General features: G+C 41.6%; 2 protein-coding genes and 1 long non-coding RNA gene across 3 annotated transcripts in view; all 3 read left to right on the forward strand.

The window, feature by feature from the left end:
• LOC311367581 (myosin heavy chain, fast skeletal muscle-like) overlaps positions 1–18,439 on the forward strand; it is a gene marked incomplete at its 3' end in the record, with an annotated part of 38,388 nt that extends 19,949 nt beyond the window's left edge. Inside the window, exons 19-24 of the mRNA XM_084486406.1 lie at positions 16,889–17,054; positions 17,137–17,261; positions 17,356–17,664; positions 17,771–17,974; positions 18,056–18,181; positions 18,260–18,439. Of these exons, the coding sequence (XP_084342532.1) occupies positions 16,889–17,054; positions 17,137–17,261; positions 17,356–17,664; positions 17,771–17,974; positions 18,056–18,181; positions 18,260–18,439 (1,110 nt within the window). The remainder of the gene's footprint in view (positions 1–16,888; positions 17,055–17,136; positions 17,262–17,355; positions 17,665–17,770; positions 17,975–18,055; positions 18,182–18,259) is intronic.
• LOC311367466 (uncharacterized protein) lies at positions 14,008–15,005 on the forward strand (the record flags this gene model as incomplete). Its single annotated transcript, XM_084486312.1, has 4 exons — positions 14,008–14,227; positions 14,316–14,558; positions 14,674–14,837; positions 14,966–15,005. Exons 1-4 carry the CDS (start codon positions 14,045–14,047, stop codon positions 15,003–15,005), a joined length of 630 nt encoding a protein of 209 aa, XP_084342438.1. The 5' UTR covers positions 14,008–14,044.
• Positions 18,440–18,792: 353 nt separating the features above from the next.
• LOC311367996 lies at positions 18,793–19,176 on the forward strand. Its single transcript, XR_014639852.1, has 3 exons — positions 18,793–18,819; positions 18,902–19,033; positions 19,162–19,176. It is a non-coding gene; the product is annotated as an uncharacterized lncRNA (long non-coding RNA).
• Positions 19,177–26,269: the final 7,093 nt, after the last annotated feature.

Genomic DNA, 26,269 nt, shown 5'->3' on the forward strand with positions numbered 1-26,269 from the left:
GAATGGCAGCACCTCATCTCTCGCTCGGCGCTGGGGTCGGCCTCTTCCACTGTGGGACGGCTGGGCCTCCGGCGCGTGGGGCCGGTGTTGGCGGTCGCTGGCTCTCAGCAAGGTTGATGGCGGCCAGGAGGGTCTCGGGGCAGTGGTACTGCACCCAGCCGGTGGTTCTGGCCGGGAGGCCCTCGACGAACCTCTCGAGGACGACCTGCTCCATGAGCCCCGCCGTTGTGTTCTGGTCCGGGACCAGCCACCTCCTGGCTCGGTCCCGCAGCTGCTGGGCGAAGGCGAAGGGTCAGTCCCCCTCTGTGAGCACCAACTCTCTGAAGCGGCGCTGATGTTCTTCCAGGTTAAGGCCAACCCGGTCCCGGATGCCCCTGGCGATAGTGTCATAGTCTCATTGGCTCATGGCCGGCAGACTGATTGCGCGCAGGTGCCCGCAATCAGACCCAATCAACCCGGCAGACCCGGAGTGCTCCACACCTGACTCCCAAGCCCCACCCGCAGGCCAAACGCCATACATCCCCCCACAACTACCTACTGTTCTGCTCATTAGAGTAGCCATTTGTAGGTGTCTTTTATCTGCATCTTATCTGAATATTTATTTTTAATTGTTTTGTTTTTTGAACGTAATGAAATGTTGATTTAAGTATGTTTAAGTCGATGTTATAGTTAAAGACCGGGTAAACCAAATTCAGTATTTTTCTTCTTATCATATTAATTAGGCCTTAAATGTGTCCCTCAAAACATGTAAAAAATATTTTTCCCATTCATCATTTCCTTGAGGAGCTAGGCCTCAGAGAATGTTCTGTGTGCAGGTTTAAAATGGGCGGGTCTACATCGAAGACCGCTTTACGTAAAGCGGTCATACTCACATAAACCCGCCCCCTGCTGCCCTCTAGGTATAAATACATTAACCGCGCACTAGCATTCTGTGGTTTCACCCGTCTATGGTTTTACCGCTCACGAGTCTGGTTTGAATTGTCAGTTTGCAGCTAGCTTGCCCGTTGGACCTCTCCGGTGATGGGCGTGGTTTCCTGGCCTGCAGCGCACACGCCCCCACCGTCCTGAGCCAGGGATTACTGCTCATTTTTCATCAACTTTGAAGCATAATTTTATATACTTCGCGATTTTTTTAGTCCTTCAAATTTGGCAGGGTGGTTAATAATATATTTTCCTGTGGTATTATAAACTCAAAACCCATAATTATTCTTGGTTTACCCGGTCTTTAAATACACAGTCAGTAGCATCTTTTACTACAATTTAAGTTGTCAAATTAGACTGTTACTTGTACATGTGACTTAATAATACCAATAATAACTTTTATTTTAAAGGAACAATTTCTTCTGCAATTAGAGGGAAGAAAACAGTAAGAATAATTTATTATAAAATCAACGAACAACATCTCAAAACCTTGTTGAAGCCTGTATATCTATGTCAGTTAAAATTAATTAATTAGTTTTTTGTTTTCATGAAATAAGCCTCCATCATGAGTACGGACGCAGAGATGGCCATTTATGGCGAGGCTGCCATTTACCTCCGGAAGCCAGAGAAGGAGGATTGCGGCCCAGAACACGCCATTCGATGCGAAGGCTGCTGGATATGTGATTGATGCTAAGGAACTGTACATCAAGTGTACCATCACTAAGAGGGAAGGTGGCAAAGTCACTGTCACAGTTTTGGCAACAATGTAATCTCTTTCAGACCTACTCCAGGCTGTTCTGTGCCACTGTAAACCCCTACAAGTGGCTCCCAGTGTACAATCAGTCAGTTCTCAATGTCTACAGAGGCAAGAAGCATATGGAGGCTCCACCCCACATCTTCTCTGTCTCTGACAACGCCTTCCAGAACATGCTCACTGGTTTGTAAATTCAAAGTTTGAAAGTTTGTTTTTACTAATAAATGGCATAATCATTCAAATGTTTTTTATGTTGTTTTTTTACAGACAGAGAGAACCAGTCTGTCCTGATCACGTATGTTTGATTCTGTTAATACAATATATAAATATAATGCAATGAAACATACATTGGAAAACATATCAAAATTACTTTATTTGTCTATTCATACCCAGTGGAGAATCCGGTGCTGGAAAGACTGTGAACATCAAGCGTGTCATCCAGTACTTTGCTACCATCTCAGTGGGTGGAGATAAGAAGAAGGATGAAGGCGCTGGAAAGATAAAAGTATGTTAAAACAATAAGAATAAACATTAAATCAATGAATCAATGCATGAAGAAACCACCCAAGAACATGAATATAAATATGATTCAATAAAAAGGTATTAACATTTTATGTTTGATTATAGGGGTCACTGGAGGACCAGATTATTGCAGCCAAACCCCTGCTGGAGGCCTATGGTAATGCCAAGACTGTGAGAAATGACAACTCCTCCCATTTTGTAAGAATGAGATGAATTCCTGCCTGAAGATGCTCCTTAGTTTTTGCATTTTTTTGAGGATGTTAAAGCAAATTATTTAGCAAACCGGGTAAATTCATCAGAATTCATTTCCACGCAAACGGTAAACTGTCCAGTGCTGACATTGAGACGTGTAAGTACCTAGTTCTACATGTGGATTAATTAACCAGGATTAATAGTGGAATAGGTTTTGATTAATTAATGATAGGCCTTATTGATCTGCTGGAGAAGTCAAGAGTGACATTCCAGCTTCCCGATGAGAGAGGCTATCACATCTTCTACCAGATGATGACCAACCACAAACCTGAGATCATTGGTGAGATTTTATAATAGTAAGAGTTTGACGAATGTAATAAATATTAAGATGAAAAGTTTTCCAGAATTGCCTTTATCATGACTTAATGTATAAATATGCCTTCTGAAGTCTGGAAATGCATTTGGAAGTGCAAATACATGCATTGCATGTAAGTGCAAAGCAAGATTAATTATTTTTTATTCATAAGTTATCTGTAAGGACATAGATCAGAAATTATTTTGATGAAAAACAAGCAGAAACAAGTCAGGGTCAGATCACTGTCGTCAGCATTGATGACAAAGAGGAGCTGGTTGCTACTGATGACAGTGGTTGATTGGAAAACACTTCACATACTTTTCACATGGCATATATGTTATAAAATGTTTTCTAAATGTTATTTGTTTTCAACACCGGAAGCTATTGATATTTTGGGTTTCACTAATGAGGACAAGATGGGCATCTACAAGTTTACTGGTGCTGTGCTTCACCATGGTAACATGAAGTTCAAGCAGAAGCAGTGTGAGAAGCAGGCTGAGCCAGATGGCAATGAATAATAATACATACGTTTTATATAGCGCTTTTCTAGGTACCCAAAGACGCTTTACAAAAACACAAAACAAAAAGGATACAAATGGACAATACATACAGTACATACATGCATACAGACACATACAGAAACTCAAAAACAATACAGAGAGAGTAGATAGGAAAATAAGAAAGAGAGAGGGTGGAAAATGATTCATCAGGTGTTGCAAGTGATGTTGAAGAGATGGGTTTTGAGATTACTTTTGAGAGACGGCAGTGAATCAGAGTTACGGATGGCCAGGGGGATGGAGTTCCAGAGGGTGTTCCCCTCTGCGAATTCCAGAGTTCAGCGAATGAAGGTAACTATTAACATGTATTCATCAGTGCACTATAAGGTATATTGGTGCATATTTGCTTATATTACATCATGTGTCATTATTATACAGAATTATAATGCATTCATTTTTCATCTTAACTTTGTAGAGGCCGACAAGATTTACTGGGTCTGAATTCTGCTGATATGCTCAAGGCTCTTTGCTATCCAAGAGTGAAGGTCAAAAATGAGTATGTCACCAAGGGACAGACTGTACCTCAGGTAAGAAAAACGCAATGTGTTCACGAAATATGGTAGAATTTCTATTAACATGGTGTGAGAAAGTGAAACCCTTCTCACTTGCAGCCAGAGGACCGGTGTAATGGGTTATTTGTACTTCCGTGGCAGTAGGGGGCAGTAGGGGTGCTGCATGCAGCCTTGGCCAGGGAATGTTCCCCATGGTAAATGGTATGCCCTAACTGGCCTTGATTGGTCCACCTGAGACTAATTAGTGAGCCTACTTAAGGGAAGTGTCAATTTGTGTTGGGAAAAGATTAAAGGTAAGACTGGCTTGACGCGAGGCCAGTACTTGCATTCTGTTATGCTTAATTATGCCTAGGCTAGGAAATTGCTAACAGTTTTTCTTTTTGAAAAATTAATTCATAGTTTGTAACCAAGGGATTTTGTTTTGTTTATTTATGGTTCAGCCTTTATTTTGGGAAGTGAATAAAACTTCACTTTTCTTTGGAATTGCCCTCATGTTTTTGCCTCGTTCACTCTCCAATCCAGTTGCCCACATCCCGAAGTGGAATGAGTCGAAAGGCTCATGTCATTTGGTGGTAGTGGTGGGATTGTGGCGCCTTCCAAGAGGCCACCACTTAGATCTGTTAGGATTATTTAAGTTTAGTTCATGCTGGGCTATGCTAAGCTGCTAAATGAATGTTATTTTTTTTTTTTAACAATTTGTATTTTTGTAACCAGTGGATTTGTTTTATTTAATTTTGGACCCTGGGTTTGAAGTAAATAAAACGTCATTATTTTTTAATGGAATTCCCTCGTTTTTCTTAGCACATCCAGAATACATGAGGTGACCACTACGGTCTTTCACACATGGTTTGTCTATTATGAGATAATTTGTGATGATTTTGTATGAACAAAATATTTTCAGGTCAACAAAAGTGAGTGCCCTGGCCAAGTCTATCTATGAGAGGATGTTCTTGTGGATGGTCATCCGTATCAACCAGATGCTGGACACCAAGCAAGCAAGACAATTCTACATTGGTGTGCTGGACATTGCTGGTTTTGAGATTTTTGATGCAAGTTGTTAAACAAGTGGCAGCATTTCTGATTCAGCATTTCCTTCATTTGAACACAATAGTAATTACCAATCAATTGTTGAAAACTTGTAATAGACTGTTTATTGAATGTCCCCTACTAGTTCAACAGCATGGAGCAGCTGTGCATCAACTACACCAATGAGAAACTGCAACAGTTCTTCAACCACTACATGTTCATCCTTGAGCAAGAGGAGTAAAAGAAGGAGGGTATTATCTGGGAGTTCATTGACTTCGGCATGGACTTGGCTGCCAGCATTGAGCTTATTGAGAAGGTACACCTGAATATTATAACTAGGGTTATTCTTTGGGTGACTTACAAATTACTTTTAATAATGTTTCATCAATCCTTTAAACAAACTGCTGCCTGTCCTGTACCCACCTGTAGTTGAAGGTACAGCTCAGATTTTTTACCAGTAATTTTTACATCAGTGATATTATAATTAGGGGTGCACGATAATTATCGGGCCGATAACAGAAATTATTACGTCATTCTGATAAGTCTGATATCATGACGAATAGCCCCGATAACATAGCCTATATAATTTCAGTGTCCCGCTCCCACTAACGCTAAATGAAAGGTCTTATCGTAACCCTAAAAGTACACATCATACAATCAATTACAATACATGAGTTCACAGCTGCACGCGTATATAGAAAATGTTTTTTTTTATGATTATGTTACACCTTTCCTGCTGTCGGCTCCCAGACCGTAGTCGAGAGCACAGGGGAGACGTCAATGTTCTCTCGGGGGTAACACCTTTCCCTTTGACCAGCAGTGGGTCTGCTTATAGGTCGGAATATGGTCGGAATGAAGCGGCCGCCGATTATTGAAAGGCTGTGTACTTTATTCTTAGTTTCACTAACTTTACAGTACACGTTGGCACAGAGACAACCAGACTCGTTCATTACTTACACTAAACTGACACACGCTACCGCTCGCTCTCCTCTCTCGTCAACTCACTCACACACACACACAAGTGTTACGCCATTCTCGCGTAACACTTATTATTGACAAGTTACCTGAACATTATAGGGTCCTGGCCTTCCACTCCCTGTTTTCTCAGTTAAACACAGAAATCAACTACATTTGTTTGTTAGATGTGAAATGAAGCAAAAAAAAGACACTCTTTCTCCAGTAACGCACCCGTTTGCGACGCCTTTCTTATTCGTCGTTTCTTCTATTTGTCTGTGGCTCCAATCTTTCATCGATTGATCCGGATGTTGTGGATGTAACAGAATATATGATGCATCGCTGCAGCAACATTTAAGATGATCACGATGAGTTCTGCCTCAGTTGTTGTCTACGGTCAGGCCAAAACACACCTGAGTGACAGGGGCCGTCGTGGACCCTACGTCATATGCCGCCCTTTGCAAGCCCCCCCCCCCCTAAACCCCCCGTTGATTCTACTGATGTCTGAGCAACAATGTCATGATCATGTATATATGTGTGTGTGTTATCGGTTATCGGTATCGGCCTTTAGGAGCTGAAAGTTATCCGTTATCGGTATTGGTTAAAAAAAAAGTTATCGTGCATCCCTAATTATAATAACCATTTATTTCCAGCCACTTAATGTGTTTCTTAAAAAATGTAAAGTTATGAAATGAACTTTGACTAATAACCGATAATTAAAAACAGACTGGCGGTGCAAAGAAAGGAGGCAAGAAGAAGAGTGGCTCCATGCAGACTGTCTTCACAGTTCAGGGTAAGTATAAACAAGCAAAATGAATAAATGTAAAAACGTCCTTAACTACTTACTACATATGTATAGCGCCCCCTAGCTGCCCTTGGCTATGATTGTTGAGGTGCGCTCCCGAATTATTTTGTAGGTGAGAGATCTCTCTCTAATATTAATTAATGCTCTAATGTATGCAGCTAAATGCAATACTACTGTCTTTTCCTTGAATGAGTTTTAGCTTTTAGTTAAATTACTATTTTTACCCCCTTTAAATAGCTATCAGTAAAACTAGGGGTGTACGGTATAGAAAGTACACCGGTGTGAATTTGCGCTACGGTATGGATTTTGACCATAGCGTGAGACCGGTGTGACCGTAAGTAACGTAAATACAGTAACGTAACTTATTTTTCATGTGAAAAGTAAAGTTACGCGAAACTACTGAAAATATGGTAACGAAACGTAGTTCCTTTTTTCAATTCAGCGCAATGTTACTTTTCCCAGGGACCGATTTGACAGCGATACTGCCTTCTCAGGCAGTATGCTATTGCGCAAGCACGCAGGCTGCGCAATAGTCCCTTCACAAGCTTTCATTCACCGTACGAGACAGACGCTAGTAGCGTGAAGCTGTGAAGCAGACATCGCTAATGTTTATTCTGAGTCGCTACAATGGACCAACGACTATACAACGAGTTATTTAACTACAAAAGGCATGGTTCGTATCCCACTGGTATTTCTAAAGAACAAAAATACATAATTCGAAGACGATCCGCCCGTTTTCTACTAGATGGTAAGTAATGGTAACGCTATGCCTTCCTCAAAAATAATTCCCTGATCTCCAGCTCTAACTCGATTGCTTATCAGAATAAAGGACGTGTTTATTGTAGGCTACTGACAACAACCTTGTTTCAATAGGTGATACACTGTATTACGTTTCCTGTAACAACGACCTGGAGGTGCGCAAGAAAGTCGTGGTTGGCGAGGAGGAGGCCAATCAGATCTTTCTGGACTTCCACGATAGTGCGTATGGAGGCCACTGTGGGACACAGAAAACCAAATATGCAGTCACTGCCAGGTTCTATTGGCCTGGCATGGGGGTTGATTTGGATAAATGGGTAAATGGAATTATTTAATTGGAGTGTATAGTAGATTGAGCTTATCCATCGATTGTCTTGCTTCCTAAATTGCATTTCCCATATCTGCTTTTGATCCATCAGGTTGCACAATGTGCAAAATGCCAATATAGTAGGCTGTCCATTAAGAAGGAGCAGGAGTATATCCCTATCCATGTATGTACTAAGCCTTTCATTTCACTGAATACTTGCAAACAACAACCATGCTTTGTGAGAACAATGATATATATTTTGGGATTTTCAGGTTGACCACCCACTTGAGTTAGTTGAGATGGATTTGGTGGGAAAACTCAGCGAAACGGAAGATGGCAACGTCTACATGTGCGTGATGGTGGATTACTACACCAAATGGGCGGAGGTGTATGCCATCCCTAACAAAAGTGCAAAGGTGGTTTCAGAGTGCATTCTCAAGTTCTTTTACAGATTTGGTGCACCCAAAAGGATACTCACCGACCAGGGCAGTGAGTTTGTGAATGAGGTGAGTTAATTTTGGCTTGGTGAATAAACCAGCACTGCTCTTCATGGTCAGGATGCTGTATGTACCATTATACAATACAAAACACATCTGTTGCTAAATTGTACTCTTCATGTTTTTCAAACAGCTGAACTCAAATATTTGTACTTTTCTAAATGTGGAGAGGAGTCTCTGTGCGCCATATCATCCACAGACAAATGGTCTTGTGGAAAATTTGAATGGCACAATTCAGAGGTGAAGCTGTTATTAGAAAACGATTCAAAATGGATTGTAGAAGAGCTATTAGTAGCTTGTCTACAATATAGGTGTCATTTTAAAAAACATGATGACTGATGACAATTATTTCCTTGTGCCTATACAGAGCATTGTGTAAACTTGTCGATGACAAGCCCAACACATGGGACAAATATCTGGATGCCGTATTATTCGGCCTCAGAACAAAGACCCACCTCACCACCAGGTTCTCCCCCTTCTTCCTAATGTTTGGCATGGAAGCACGGTATCCATGTGAAGTAGCTGAGGATTTCACGGTATGGCATGATGTGTCTCACTTCTGTCAGGTAATTTCAGCATTCCAATTCCATTCTTAATCTTTGTTTATTTTTTTTATTGGAAAGGTGGACAGCTCAGTGGAGGAGGTGATTTCTAACCAGCTGGTATCCTCAGGGATTGCCTTAAAGGAGAGACTGGATGCCATGGTTCAGGAGAACGTTGTAAAGAAGCAGGATAAAAGGCAGAAGCTTTTTTCAAAGTCTGCCTTCGCTGTTGGCCAGAGGGTGCTACGGAAAAACATTCGCATGCAGCAGAGGAAAGGGGGAAAATTAGAGCGCACCTGGCTGGGACCGTACACAATTACACACATACAAAACAAAAGTGCAGACTTCCAGGATGATGATGGGAAACAACATCCCAAAATCAATACAGACCACCTCAAACCCTTCACCGATCCCACACCCTGCATACCACACAGGATACAAAACCCATCACACGAAGAACCCCCACTAAAAAAAGCGCACATTGTCACTATCCCCTCACCAGAAGTCACCCGTTCACCTTCACCGGCACCTCTTGACCTTTCACAAAAAACAGCCCACCAATCACCACCTGCTCCATCCTCTCTGCAACCCCCCATCAAGTCTCTTGCCACCTGCACACTGGACGATGCTGTGCGCAGCCGTAAGTGATACATACCAACAATGGCCTTTATTTAAAAACTATGTTTGTTAAGTGTGCTCTGTGTTACAGGTATCATGGATGCGTGGAGTGGAAACCGTAGCCAAGTCCTGCTGGCAAAAGTTGGGCCCTATAAGGTTTTCTACCCTGATATCTTCCAGCTGGGCCCTGGCCAGGAGTTGGAGAGTGAGGTGCATATTGATAAATTCCAAAGGCATTATGGCTTCACATGCAAAGTATTAATCTTTTTTAATGTTGATGTAGGTAATAAATTCATATCTTCATATTCTGGTGAGGCGGCATGGGGCAGAAAACAAAGCCCATCACCTGTGTGGTGATGTGTGGTGTGCTGAAACATGATGATGGTGTTGGTGGTGGTGGTCTCGGCTCTGAGATAGCAAGCAGAGGGTTTATTTGTTCACAGTGCTGCAAGTGCAAGCCACCAGCCATCATATTGTTGATGTTGAGGGTTGTTTGAGTGAAAAGGTGAGCTTAATGACAGGTATAGAGCCTACGAAAGTCATTATTTGTGACGCTTTTCTCAGCTGGATGCCTCGGCCTACGAAGTCATTCTAGGCATTGTGAATGACACCATTGGTTTCTTGTTGTAAGTATGTGACAAAGAAAAGAGTTCCCTGGACTTTCCCTAAATCAAAATGTTAATATGCCTACATACTTTTACAATTCCATTACCATATATATTATTTTTTTTCCCAGGCCATGTATCCATCCAAAAAAAAAACTTTCCTACTGGACTCTCTAGGAGAGTCAGCAGCAGCAAAAAAAAAAGTGTTTGGAGACAACAAGGTATACTAGCCTATATTTTCCTACACCAGTGACATTTGGTCCCATTCTTGTTCATCTGTAACTAAATTGTTTACTAGCAACAACTTGACAAACTTTTCTTTAGAGCCCTGATGAGGAAACTGGGTGCAAACGTGTCACGTTGGACATGCGACACTGTGCCCCACACACTCCAGCAGGACACAAAATCGTGTGGAGTGTTTGCTTTGAAAGTATGCTATGTTACATGGCAAATTATCACATCACATATTGGTATATGCTATATCACGCATTGGGGGACCTGTGAATTATGGGCTCACTCTCACACTTTCAGTTTGCAGAACACATCCTGGATTCCACAACGTCCATCAATTTCCCCACGGCCATCATAAATGACATGAGGATGGAAATAGCCACCACCATCATCACTCAATCTGGTAAGCACTTCAAATCTTTTAATCAACGCCCTTTCCTCGTAGGAGTAGGCCTACAGGTCAGGATTTGAACCTGTGTCATTATCGTGGGTCGCGACCTGACCCTATAGGCTACTAGACGTGTCTGTCAAATTCTTTAAAACAGTTATCTTAATTCGTAGATGACTTGAGTGACCTGTGTCATTTTTGTGGGGAGGCAGACACGTTTAATGATACGGAAAACGTTACTTGGGTAAGTATTATACTGTAGGATTGGCGTACAGCCCCTATGAACCAGCACATATTTATAAGCCAGCCTAACTTCACCATTATTTTTTTCCAGATTGCGTGTGATACATGCGAACGTTGGTTCCACACCGTGTGTATCGGGAATCCGTCCATGGAAGGCAAATTTGCATGTTATGCATGTGCTAGGCACATCATCGCGTAAATGACGCGCGCAATCTTGTTTTTATTTGTTTACAAATAGACATACTTACTGGCGTTCTCTTTTTTTTATTCTTTTTTTTTTTTCCTTCAATTTCATTTGTATAGCCCTTAATCACCGTTACAGTCTCAAAGGGCTTAACAGGCTTGTGAAGAGTGGGGATCCCTCCTTCCAGATGGTCAGGAGGGCAATGGGTGCCACAATTGACATACATACAGGCAAAACATTAAATTGATGATGGGCTGCTGGCCGGTTAACCATGAGGAAAGTCCAGGCATCCGCAGTCGCAGTCACCGCAACACGCTAGAACAGACAGAAGAGTGAATTTCCCTTTGATTTTGAAAGGTTTTGCCCACAGAATGTCAACATTCATATCAGAAATCATTTTTGTTTTTAGTTCCACTTACTTTACATTCAATTACACTTGCAGTAAGTGACAGCCTGTTCACAATTCCCAAATCTGTGGTGTTCCGTAAGTTTCATATTCAACCCACACTGAGTGAGTCAACAAAACTCCCTGAAGATCACTTGGCCTAGCTTTTGGTTATTAGGTAGGCCTTCATTTGGTATGAATGATAATGTGTCATTCCATTTGATAATCTCTTAACTTCAATTGGAGTGGATTTGTGTTAATAATTGCGAGTTAACCATACTATGCGATTAAAACTTGTAATCATTGCCCAGCCCTAATAAATACATCATTGATGGAGACTGTTTCCGCTATTTTTGTCCTTTAATGTTATTCCTTTGTAAAGTTTGACAATGAATGGTCTAACAAATACCTTCACATTTTTGTTGCTTTAATGTAATAAATAACATGACAGTAGCCTACACAATAATAGTTGTGTTTTGACAGTCACTAACATCAGCGTAGCACACTACTGCCGCACAGCCTGGTGTGAGGTTTGTCCCATTTCGCTTTCCGTACATCCAGCTGTTTTCGAGGTAAGTACGTACGGTAACATAGCAACTACGCACGGATCATCAGTAAATCGGCGTAAGGGGGAACAGGAACTGTGGGGGAACCAAATCGGGTGCTACACCGGCGCTCCGCACACGCAGAACACGCACTGCGCGTAGGGCACATCAACCAAGTAAGGTTGATAGCCTAACTATTACATTCCAATTTTCCAAATATATATATAATATAAGATATATAAAATATAATGTATGAGTTCATTACGAACAGGTTCACCGTCGTTACTTACACCCCCCCCCCCCCCCCCCCCGGCCAACAATCGAATATTCGATTATTCGTTCATACCACCCACTGATTATTCGACCATGAAAAACTTGACTTATTCACATACATCCCTTCAAAAGTTGGCAGATATATTTGAGTGAATATTTCACAGAGGGGCGGCGCCCTAGCGCCCTCTATTGACCAGCCGCCACAACGGAATAGATACCAAACCACGTCAGAGTCAAAGGCATCGTTGCAGGCCCGTAGCGTCGCTTAGGAGCGGTGAGACCTTGAACACAATGGCCGCGTCGCACCAATGCGCAACAAACAAAACTCACGGCTAGTGCTGGTCGTCGTCCTCGTCCACGCTGTGGCAGCGCAGTCCTGGCGAGGGGCTAGTGCTGATAATCGTCCTCATCCACGCTGTGGCAGCGCAGTCCTGGCGATGCTGGTGAACGAAACCGTCGTCGCAGCTTAGCAGAGAAGTACGGGAGAGAATGAGCTCGTAGAATAATGCACAAGGGGTAAGCGAGCAGGCTACTCGCTGGCAGAAGTCCTCGAAGCTCTGGGCAAGGTCGCACCGATTAGCCGTTCTCTCGTTGGTGAAAGAGTTATTCACAACCGAAGCACATAAACACTACAACTGTCTAATGAAAACTCGTCTAAACCGCACTGTCCGTGTGTTCAAAAGCATTCAACAGCAACACGCATTAAAACTTGGCGTTTACCAAACTTCTAGCGTGATATTATCCAGCGCTATCCTTTTTTCTCTCATGTCTTTCTCCTTCCCCGTCTCGACCTCTCACCCCGACTTCTGATTGGTTCTTACTCCAAGTACATGCATTTTAATTAACACATTTTTATATGCCTGTAAACATTATTTAAACATTTTAGCCTTTAGGCAAACACATATGAAAGTCAAATAAAGCTAATAAAATTACAATGTTTTTTTAGGAAATACCCAAAATTCCCATAGGGCTACATATTCTAAATCATTCTTTCAGAAACAAGTTCTACGTAATTAATATTTAGTTTTCTCTATAGGAGAACTTGGGCAAACTAATGACTAACTTGAGGAGCACCCGTGCTCACTTTGTGCGTTGTCTGATTCCCAACGAGTCAAAGACTCCAGGTACAGTGACAACTACTAAATGTTAATAGTGTCTGAGTCACGATAATACATTTTAGTGAGGGTTTATGGGCATTGCGATACCAAACTAATATAATTTAAAAAATGAATTTCACCAAAATAACAGGGCTCATGGAGAACTTCCTGGTTATCCACCATAATCTGCAGAAAGGGCTTCCCCAGCAGAATCCTCTATGCTGACTTCAAGCAGAGGTATTAATGCAATGATTTTTCAAGGACAACTTTACAAATGCCTTTGAATATTTGAGTTATTGTTAAAATCATTACAATGGTCTTCTTCAGGTACAAAGTACTGAATGCTTCTGAGAAACAGCTTGGGTCCATTGATGTGCCTCACGATGAGTACAAATTTGGACACACCAAGGTCTGTTTATTGCTGTCAAAAACTGGGTTTATACTTGATTTAAAGTTACTCGCTGACAAACGTCTCTTCTTACATTAAGGTGTTCTTCAAAGCTGGTCTTCTGGGTACTCTTGAGGAGATGCGAGATGAGAAGCTGGCTGCTCTGGTTGGAATGATTCAGGCTGTCTACAGAGGTTATGTCATGAGAAGGGAGTATGTGAAGATGATGGAGAGGAGGTATGTTTTAAAACATAGTGCTCAAAACTCAAACTGTTTTTTAGATACTGAGTGCAAAATATGACGTATGATGTTTATTTTATTTGATAGGGAAGCCATCTACACTATTCAGTACAATGTTCGCTCATTCATGAATGTCAAACACTGGCCATGGATGAAGGTGTACTACAAGATCAAGCCTCTTCTGAAACTGAGAAGGAGCTCTTTGAGATGAAGGATAACTATGAAAAGATGAAGACAGACCTGGCTGTCCTGGCCAAGAAGAAGGAACTGGAGCAGAAGATGATTTCTCTACTGCAGGAGAAGAATGATCTTGCATTGCAAGTGGCCTCTGTAAGTAAACATTATATTTTGTTTTCATGTGTGGAAACATTGAGATACATGTGATCTTACATGTTCTACCTATTTAAATATCATACAGGAAGGAGAGAATCTGAATGATGCTGAAGAGAGGTGTGAAGGACTTATCAAAGGTAAGATCCAGCTGGAGGCCAAACTCAAGGAGACGACTGAGAGACTGGAGGATGAGGAGGAAATCAATGCTGAGCTGACTGCCAAGAAGAGGAAACTGGAAGATGAATGCTCTGAGCTCAAGAAGGACATTGATGACCTGGAGCTTACCTTGGCCAAAGTGGAGAAGGAGAAACATGCCACTGAGAACAAGGTTTATAAAGATGTTACCACAAAAACAACATCAACATTGTCCAAACTGTTATCAATAGAGGGAAGGATACACTTTACCTATGAGAAAGTATGACATGTGATTGTGTTTTGTTCAGGTGAAGAACCTGACTGAGGAGATGGCCTCTCAGGATGAGAGCGTTGCTAAGCTGACAAAGGAGAAGAAAGCCCTCCAAGAGTCACATCAGCAGACTCTTGATGACCTGCAGGCAGAGGAAGACAAAGTCAACACTCTGACCAAGGCCAAGACCAAGCTTGAACAGCAAGTGGATGATGTGAGAAAAGCTCATGGAAACATTCAATCAATATCAGAAATGGAGTTGAGTGAATATTCATTATTACATTTGATTGTTCTAAATTATTTTTCAATTATTGACATCCAGCTTGAAGGTTCTCTGGAGCAAGAGAAGAAGCTCCGTATGGACCTTGAAAGATCCAAGAGAAAGCTTGAGGGTGATCTGAAACTGGCTCAGGAATCCATCATGGATCTTGAGAATGACAAACAGCAGTCTGACGAGAAAATCAAGAAGTGAGACATTTGTATTTTAAGAGTAACGATAGGGTTTAGTGCACATGACTGTTTTGAGACAGTTTAACATTTTTCGTATTAATTATTCTCAGGAAGGACTTTGAGACCAGCCAGCTTCTGAGCAAAATTGAGGATGAGCAGTCACTGGGTGCTCAGCTTCAGAAAAAGATCAAGGAGCTTCAGGTGGGACAAGTAATCAAGTTAATTGTTTTTATATAAAGGTTATGAAATTATATACTTGGATATTGAGCTCAATATTTGTCTATTATTTAGGCCCGTATTGAGGAGCTGGAGGAAGAGATTGAGGCTGAGCGTGCTGCTCGTGCCAAGGTTGAGAAGCAGAGAGCTGATCTCTCCCGGGAACTTGAAGAGATCAGTGAGAGGCTTGAGGAGGCTGGTGGAGCCACTTCTGCTCAGATTGAGATGAACAAGAAGCGTGAGGCTGAGTTCCAGAAGCTGCGTCGTGACCTTGAGGAGTCCACCCTGCAGCATGAAGCCACTGCTGCTGCTCTGCGTAAGAAGCAGGCTGACAGTGTAGCAGAGCTGGGAGAGCAGATTGACAACCTCCAGCGTGTCAAGCAGAAGCTTGAGAAGGAGAAGAGCGAGTTCAAGATGGAGATTGATGACCTCTCCAGCAACATGGAAGCTGTTTCTAAGGCCAAGGTAAGTTATTCTTTAATGCCTTCATTGTGTTAACAAATAATATGGAAAAATAAGTAGGTAAATAATAATAAATGAACATGATTTAATATTGATAAATTCAGGGAAATCTGGAGAAGATTTTCCGTACCCTGGAGGACCAACTCAGTGAAATCAAGGCTAAGAGTGATGAGAATGCTCGCCAGATCAATGACATCAGTGCCCAGAGAGCAAGACTGCTGACAGAAAACGGTTCATACTTCTTTCATTCAGTCATTTGAATCATTTGTTCGTCTGGCGGAACCATTTTGGGAACACAATTCAACATACATTTTCTGTCTCACAAATTCTATATGTATTACTTATTTGATATACCTCCTCCGACTAGGTGAGTTTGGTCGTCAGCTTGAGGAGAAGGAAGCTCTTCTCTCCCAGCTGACCAGAGGCAAGCAGGCTTATACTCAACAGATTGAGGAGCTGAAGAGGCAAAATGAGGAGGAAGTTAAGGTAAGGTAGTATTATTCATAAAAATTGCAGGGTAAAAAGATAAAAAATATATATATCTTGGATTGACTTGCTCTGTTTCCCCTTTTGTAGGCCAAGAATGCTCTTGCTCATGGTGTGCAATCAGCCCGCCATGACTGTGACCTTCTGAGGGAGCAGTTTGAGGAGGAGCAGGAGGCCAAGGCTGAGCTGCAGCGTGGAATGTCCAAGGCCAACGGTGAGGTGGCTCAGTGGAGGAGCAAGTATGAAACTGATGCTATCCAGCGCACTGAGGAGTTTGAGGAGTCCAAGTGAGTCAAATATTTAATACTTTCACTAAAGTGCACATTCTATTTGATGAATATAACCAAATAAAGCCATGCTATTCTTTAAGGAAAAAGCTTGCCCAGCGCCTTCAAGAGGCTGAGGAACAGATTGAGGCTGTGAACTCAAAGTGTGCCTCTCTGGAGAAGACCAAACAAAGACTCCAGGGTGAGGTGGAGGATCTCATGGTTGATGTGGAGAGGGCCAATGGACTGGCTGCCAACCTTGACAAGAAGCAGAGGAACTTCGACAAGGTTTGTACTAATTCATTTAAATACTAGTTCAAACATTCTTCTCAATGGCTAAACATGTACCACTTAATTAACAATTTTGTACAGGTTTTGGCCGACTGGAAGCAGAAATATGAGGAGGGCCAGGCAGAGCTTGAAGGAACTCAGAAAGAGTCACGTTCTCTCAGCACTGAGCTTTTCAAGATGAAGAACTCCTATGAAGAAACTTTGGATCAGCTGGAGACCATGAAGCGTGAAAACAAGAACCTCCAACGTGAGTTTACGCTCAGTGATATTTATAGCACCTGTTGATAATAAATACAAACCATACTCAAACACATAAAATTGCTCTGCAGAGGAGATTTCCGACCTGACTGAACAAATTGGTGGGACTGGAAAGAGCATCCATGAGCTGGAGAAGTCCAAGAAGCAGGTGGAGACAGAGAAGTCTGAGATCCAGACAGCCCTTGAGGAAGCTGAGGTGAAGATGAGATGAACTAAATAAGAGACTATAATTACAAAACATTGTATCAAGTTTCAATAATTGTGCATAATACATCTGTGTCATACATCAGGGAACTCTGGAGCACGAGGAATCCAAGATTCTGCGTGTCCAGCTGGAGCTCAACCGGATTAAGGGTGAGGTTGATAGGAAGCTGGCTGAGAAGGATGAAGAGATGGAGCAGATCAAGAGGAACAGCCAGAGGGTTATTGACTCCATGCAGACCACTCTTGACTCTGAGGTCAGGAGCAGGAATGATGCCCTGAGAATCAAGAAGAAGATGGAGGGAGACCTGAATGAGATGGAGATCCAGCTGAGTCATGCCAACCGCCAGGCTGCTGAGGCCCAGAAGCAGCTGAGGAATGTTCAGGGACAACTGAAGGTATGACACAAAACATAATTTGAGATCTCTGTATATTTACCACCATTTATAGTTTAAGTTTCTCACATTATTTAACGTATTAAAAAAAATGTTCACCCTTATTTAGGATGCCCAACTGCACCTTGATGATGCCACCAGAGCTGCAGAAGACCTGAAGGAGCAGGCTGCCATGGTTGACCGTAGGAACGGTCTCATGGTGGCTGAAATTGAGGAGCTGAGGGCAGCTCTGGAACAGACAGAGAGAGGCCGCAAAGTGGCTGAGCAAGAGCTGGTGGACGCCAGCGAGCGTGTTGGACTGCTGCACTCTCAGGTAAACAACATTCTAATTCTATCATTCGGGTACAAGAACACGTACATGTCTTGAAAGAAATGTTATAATAATTTGTTTCAGAACACAAGCCTGTTGAACTCAAAGAAGAAGCTTGAGACTGACTTGGTCCAAGTCCAGGGTGAGGTGGACGACAGCATCCAGGAAGCCAGGAATGCTGAAGAAAAGGCCAAGAAGGCCATCACTGATGTAGGTCTACACTTGTTTGTTAATTGATGTTATGACAAGTTAATGGAACTCTTAATGATATATTATTTGACCTTGTAGGCTGCCATGATGGCTGAGGAGCTAAAGAAAGAGCAGGACACTAGCTCTCATCTGGAGAGGATGAAGAAGAACCTGGAGGTCACAGTGAAAGACCTGCAGCACCGCCTGGATGAGGCTGAGAACCTGGCCATGAAGGGTGGCAAGAAGCAGCTGCAGAAACTGGAGTCCAGAGTAAGATGATAATTAGCCAACATTTACAAAATTATCCCAAAAAACTCCAATCGACGGACAAGATTTATTAAATCAATCTACTCTAAAGGTTCGTGATCTGGAGTCAGAGGTTGATAATGAACAGAGACGTGGAGCAGATGCTGTAAAAGGTGTTCGCAAATATGAGAGGAGAGTCAAGGAACTCACCTACCAGGTATGTCCAACTTACATCTCCAAATAAGTTTCTACTGCATTAGCATTTTGATATATAAAGACCACATGATGGTGATTTTTCACTTCCAAATGTACATCAGACTGAGGAGGATAAGAAGAATGGTGCCAGACTCCAGGATCTTGTTGATAAGCTTCAGCTGAAGGTGAAGGCTTACAAGAGGCAGTCTGAGGAAGCTGTAAGTAGAAACTACGTAACAAAATCTGGTTATTGCATCAATTGCAGTACTTATTAAAAACAAAATATGAATGTTTCTACAGGAGGAGCAGGCCAACTCTTACCTGTCCAAGTGCAGGAAGGTTCAACATGAGCTGGAGGAGGCTGAGGAACGTGCTGACATCGCTGAGACTCAGGTCAACAAGCTGAGGTCTAAGAGCCGTGACTCTGGAAAGGTAATTGGATGGCAAAGTACAGAGTTGATTATTCCACAAATATGTGTCATAATAATTTCCTCATATATTTTTTATACAAATACCTTTTAAACATCCAAATTCTACTTTCGTTTTGTATTTCTCTTTAGGCAAAGGACAGTGCAGAATAATTCCATTCCATGTGAGACATTGCACATACACTTCATAAAATATGACGCAATTGGGAATATAATTCAATAAACTATACATCAAAAGTCCATCTTGTAATGTGTAGTTATTTGTTTGGCTTTACTTCCTTTGCTCAGTCCTGTAAACAGAGTGTATCTTTACTAGAGCTGGATCTCATAGGTCATTGGATGTAGGCCGAAAGGTTCAACATAAAAATACTTATAGTCAAATAATACATACTTTCAGGCATATGGATTTCAATGTAGTGACAGAAAAAGCAAAAAACAATGCTTTTGAATGTGCATGACATTTTAAAGTGTAAACATTGGACTACTTGAGAAACGCACAACTAATGCATAAGTTCCCTGGTGTTAACCCACGTATTCACTGTTTATGATTTTGGTGTGAATACTAAAAAGCTCACACTACACAATTTCAGCCGGATTTTCCAGAGAAAGAAGGAGTGCAAGACATTGGCAAGAGTATATATGAATATATTATATGGTTTTTCCTCCCTGTTGTTCGTTACCAACAACCTGGATCGCTAACGGTTGCGGACATCCAATTATGGAAGCATGCTATCTACATTTGTATTTACATTTAGGGAATTTAGCAGACGCTTTTATCCAAAGTGACTTACAAGTACATTTGTCAGAAGAAGGTGAAACTATATATCCCTGTTGGTACAGAAAGGATGTTCATAGAACCAAGTGCAAAGCACTAACAATAGCTAGGTTTACCCATTCCATGTACAGAACAAAGATAGCTAGGATAAGATGCTACACAACTAAGTTCTATAACTAAATATGACACACAATAAGTGTGTACATTAAGTGCCAGGAAGTACAACATACAATAAGGAGTGGTGGGAGGGGATGGTTTAGTTTCAGTTTAGTTTATTGGTTTTTGTTAACAGGGACCATGTATAGAACAGGTTCTATACCAGGGTTAGCTAAACAGCTAATTTGCACCTGTGGTCCCTGGGCAGGAAGTTCAAAGCACAATAAAAACATACTAGACATTACAGACAATTGTCAAAAACAGACAACAACATCAACAACATTACAGTAAATAAAAACATACAAAATACATTTGGTGTTATAGATATATACAAAGATCAATGATCGCAAGATTGATTCTCTTTCAGCCATGTCTTCAGAGACTTTTTAAAGCTATTAAGACTTGTACAGTCTCTAATATGGAGTGGGATTGAGTTCCATTTTGCAGTTGCTTGGTATGAGAATGCTGATTGCCCAAAAGTGGTCTTCTTAAATTTGGTGAAACAATCACCTCTCATAGCAGCCCTAGATACCTGTACATTGTCCCTGCAGAATGACACACATTGCTTGAGTGGTGGTGGTGCAAGGTCATGGATCAATTTGTACATCAGGCACATGTCAGAGAACCAAAGAAAACTGTCAAATGTTAACAGGTTATGTTTATTTATAATGGTACAGTGGTGGTAATTTGGCTGGCTATGGCTATGCAGATTCTCGGTGAACTCTGAACAGATGAGTCTTGAGTCTATTGTGGAAGCTGGTGAGCAACTCTGCTCACCACTCTCCACCACTGCGGAGTTGTGATTTTGTGAATGGATACTTTTTTTTAACTTGTTTTTTTCGATCCAAATCAGAAACTTGGATTGCTTAATTCTTGTGGACATCCATTTTTGGAAGCTTCACATCTCATGTGTGTTTTTGTGACTAAACATATTTTGTAAACCAGAAAGACTAGTCAGAGATTTCTCCTTGTGAAACATCTTGAAATATGATCCCCTGTCTCCGATCAGTTGTGTATTGTAAACCCCTCAACCACTTTAAGATTTAAAGACAGACATGGCATGTAACGTGTGCAGTACATAGATCTGACGACTATGGAAGTCTTGTAGTGTAGGGGCAATAACAAATGAGGGCTTTCCTATTATTATCAATCTTAGCATAGTATTCCTGAGATTGCAAATATGTGGATTACTGCTCTAAAAACATACCAACCAGCAGAATGCCTGAGGCTTAGTTATGGTATGGTCTCAAGCTTGTCAGACTGGCAAGACTTTCATCATCCCTGCCACCCTCACCATACACACTTCCTCTTCTCAAGTAATTGGAATGTTAGCCTTAAACTTGGTCAGAATAAAAACCTTCACACAGGATAGCAAAAGGTGGCAGAAGCATCTTGAAAAATAGAGAAAGTTAGTCATGGGTGAGGGTAGCATACCTAATCTTAAAACAGCCTCCTGCCCTTTGGCAACACACTGCTGCAAAATGGGAAGCAGTGAAGAGCACAACTACACAAACAAATAAACTGTATTCTCTTTCCTATAACACTTCTCACTCTCCTCTCAAAGTCCGGAATCAGACCACATGTATTTATAACCGGTGTGTAGCAGGGCAGGGGGAGAGTGCCTGGCATTCATTGGCTGCTCAACGAGCATTCTGGCCTGGTTAAGTTGTAATGGCATTTACATGTGAGCCTCATACTCTAAGGGCTGAGGAGTGCAGGCACATTTTCAGGAATACGGGGGGAAGACTCAGGGTTAGCTGTAGTAGACATGAGAACATGTAATATTTATCTACTTGAGTGAGAGGAAAAGTTGATTTAAAAAAAATAATAATCAGAATAGTTTTAATAATAATCAGAAGAGTTTTTTTGATTTGATTTTTGACAAAAGTTGCAATGTTGCAATATGGACTTGAATTAGGATATTTATAGAATCTCAAACATATTTTATTCTGTAAAAGAAATGAAATTATACTAAAGCTTGTTTCGGAACAGATATGCACATGATATAAGGATAGGAATCATGAGTGTCTGTGCATCTGTGTGTTTGGGCGCAGCAATTAATTTGGCTATTGAAAAAGAGGTTATGTGAAAGTTTCCACTTACAGCCTACATTTCAGAACTAAAGCAACGGTTTACACAAATACATGTTTGCATATATAGAATTGACCTAGAGTCCAAAGGCCAGGGATTGCTCTCTGTCTATCCACCAATGCTCCAAATCAATCCTGCTTGCACCATTAAAACATTATTACTTAAAACATCTGTTTTAGGATTTTAGGCATAACAAAAATATATTATATATATTTCTGGTTTTGAGATCTTTGATGTAAGATTGCATTTCTTATAATAACAATTTCCCCGGCTAAAAGCAGTGTCTACGTGACTGAACATTTGCTAAACCAATGTTCTCTAACGGTACAACAGTATGGAGCAGCTGTGCATCAACTTCACCAATGAGAAACTGCAACAGTTCTTTAACCACCACATGTTCGTCCTGTAGCAAGGAGTACAAGAAGGAGGGTATTATATGGGAGTTCATTGACTTCGGCATGGACTTGGCCGCCTGCATTGAGCTTATTGAGAAGGTACACTTGAATATTATAATATTATATTATATTACAGAATACTATATTATATATATATATTTTTTCATTAATACACAGGATCAGATGCTATAATCCCTTGTGCCAAAATCCAAGGAAAACACATTCAGAGGCCCCTGTCCAAACCAACCTTACAAGCATGCTGGCTACCAAACTACCAACCAAAGGTGAAAAACACGATAAATAATTACCTATCCTATCCTATGGCTATCACAGCATAAAAACAGCAATGCCACCTTCAACAGACCCAGGCTCTGTTTAAGTGCGAGCTCCAGGTAGTGACAATGCCCCTAAGTTAAAAAAAATAAATAATAATAATTACAGTACAATGTACCTATCCTATCCTATGGCCATCACAGCTTAAAAACAGCAATGCCACCTTCAACAGACCCAGGCTCCGTTTAAGTGCGAGCTCCAGGTAGTGACAATGCCCCCCTGACCAAACCAACCTTATAAGCACGCTGGCTACTAAGCTACCAACCAAAGGTGAAAAACATGAGACAACTAGCCCAACTAACAGCAGTAAATACAGCAGTATGCAGTAAGCAGAATATCATTGGGGTTATCAAGTCATCTTTCACAGATGTTTCGTTAAGTTAGGCCCACGACACCTCGTGAAGGCTTATCAATGAAACCAGCGTCCTGGATTCACCCCCCTCAATGCTGCCACCACATTGCCACATTTAATGCATTAAACACTCTCTTTCCTGCATCGTACCCCTAGCCCTACCGCTAACCCTGACCAAACAAACACGTTAGCACAATAGCACACGTTAGCACATCTGGCTTACCTTAGCTTGGTAACCCCAGGAAGTATGTTTTCTCCTTATCCACAGCCATTCACTTGCTCGTTCTGCTGCCACGGACATGTTACTAACCGCCTGCCTCAGACTTCGTCCACAAATACCCAGTTCAGTCAGCAAGCTAATAGCAGATCTAGCCACGAACCCCCGCGCACCGATTTCAATAGGCCTTAGTCGCGTACTCCAGCCTCGCTGTGCTGCCTCTCCAGCCATCTCAGCATACTTCGCTTTCTTAAGCTCATTGGCTACTTCAACTCTGTCTTCCCAAGGAACTGTAAGCTCAATAAAATAAACAATCTTCTCTGAGTCTGACCACAATAACATATCTGGTCTTAGCCGAGTGCTAACGATGTGTGGAGGCACAACAACCTGCTGAATAAGGTCCGCCTTCAATTCCCAGGCTCCTCCATTACTTAGCTGCCCGACTCTATGCCTACCTCTAAATGGTCTAGCCTTTTCCCCCTGACGCACAAAGTTAATTTGCATACCCTCTTTACTAGCGGCTGCTGAATTAGCTTCTCTCCGTTTATCATCAACAGCCTCTGCCAAACATTTCAATACCTGATTATGACACCTTGCACCCTGATAGGATATGGCGGAGGCTGCACACACGGGAACATAGTGTACATGTCTCATCCTCACCAAACCACTGATTTAAGTTCTGGGGAGATGGGAGAACATCATAAGTGGCACCTATCATAAATCTGATCCTGCTAGCTTAATATTATATTCTTTGTGTGGCTAAAAGGGTACTTTTAATAATTTGTCATCTATCTTTTTTTTCTCTTAAGCCAATGGGTACTTCTCCATCCTGGAAGAGGAGTGCATGTTCCCCAAAGCCTCAGATACTACCTTCAAGAACAAGCTGTATGACCAGCATCTTGGCAAGAACAGAGCATTTGAGAAGCCCAAGCCTGCAAAGGGCAAGTCTGAGGCCCACTTCTCCCTTGTGCACTATGCTGGTACTTGTCAAGTTATTCTTAATAACAGGTTCGTACAACGACGTATTTGGAGTCTGTATTTATTCAGCAACTCGGTACAGCAGCAGTCGGCTAGTGTGCATGAACAGAACTCCCACATCTGCCGTACTGACGTTACCCCCATTACTTCAAAATAAAGGCACTGCTTACACTATTATACCATAATACCACAGTACTGTGGACTACAACATCACTGGCTGGCTAGACAAGAACAAGGATCCCCTGAATGACTCTGTTATTCAGCTGTACCAGAAGTCAAACAAACTGCTGCCTGTCCTGTACCCACCTGTAGTTGAAGGTACGGATCACATTTTGTAACAGTAGTTTTAACATCAGTGATATTATAATAACCATTTATTTCCAGCCACTTATTGTGCTTCTTTATACAATTGGAAAGTTAAAAAATAAATGTGACTTATGGCGCATTTCCACTGCAGGGTGCGGGTCGGTTCAGTCTGCAAAGGTGCGGCATGGATCACGTTTCCACCGCCAAAAGTGGGCATGACCCGGACTTAGCCGTATTGAGCCATACTCATCTTGCAGTACTCCTCCGTTGGGGTACTGAGACACCTGAAGGGGTGCTGGCGAGTACTTTAAAAATGAGTATATATATAATTCCTTAATTTGTTTTGTTTGTCTCTTAAGGAAAGGAGAGTGCTGAATAATTCCTTTCCATTTTAAATATTGCTCATTGTACAAGTCATACAATATGACAAGAATTGTGAATAGCATACAATAAACTGTCCATCTTGTAATATGTAGTTATTTCTTTGGCTTTACTTCCTTTGCTCAGTCCTAACAACAGGTTTTATCTTTACTAGAAATGGATCTCATAGGTCATTGGATGTAGGCCGAAAGGTTTAACATAAAAATTATTGTTAGCAAATTCTACATGCTTTCAGGCATATTGATGCCAATGGAGTGAAGGAAAAAGTAATGCAATGCTTTGGAATGTGCATGATATTTTAAAGTGTAAACATTGGACTACTTTAGAAATGCACAACTAATGCAAAAGTTTCCATCCCTGGTGTTAACCCACAAATTCATTGTTTATGATTTGGGTGTGAATGCTAAAAAGCTCACACTACACGATTTCAGCCAGATTTTCTGGAGATGAAGATTTTGAAATCACAGACAAAAGTCCCAGCTTGAACGAATATCGTGGCATGTGCAAAAGATTGCAAAAAATGCAAAAAACTGACGCAATTTGATAGGCGCAGCGATACATCACAGTGCTCCAAGAGATATCGAGCAGCTTTAATATCTGGACCTGTCTGGGAGTCAAAATCCTGTGGATTGAAAGGTGTTGTAACAGGCAATGACAGGAGCGAATACCTTCAGCCAATGAGAGTTCAAGACGTTGGCGAGAGGAAAACATGGAGGAGTAGTTGTAATACCTACAGTGGATAATCAGCAAACATGGCATGTATATATACATGTATATATATGAATATATAATATATGTATTTTCCTTTTTTGTTATTCATTACCAACGACCTGGTTGGCTAACTGTGGTGGAGATCCAATTTTGGAAGTGTCATATCTCGCATGTTTTTGTGACGTAGTTTGGAGACCAGTGAAGAGACTGCAAAACTACAACAAATACTGAATAAATATAGATCTCTATTAAAGCACCTAAACAGTATTTTCTTTCCTATAACACTTCTCACTCTCCTCTCAAAGTCATGAATCAGACCACATGTATTTACAACTGGTGTGTAGCAGGGCAAGTGCCTGGCGGTCATTGGCTGCTCACCATGGATTCTGGCCTGGTTTAGTGGTCATCGGCACTTACACATGGGCCCAGCTGGCCCATGTTCAGCCACAGCTCTGGGCCAGAGCTGTGGCTCTGTTATGGGTAGCTGTGGTAGACATGCAAACTGTTGGCTTTTGTCACCAGAAGAATGTCAAGAGGAGATTAAG

The sequence above is a fragment of the Micromesistius poutassou genome (assembly GCF_964030765.1).
Source record: "Micromesistius poutassou genome assembly, chromosome: 22".
NCBI classification, from domain to species: domain Eukaryota; kingdom Metazoa; phylum Chordata; class Actinopteri; order Gadiformes; family Gadidae; genus Micromesistius; species Micromesistius poutassou.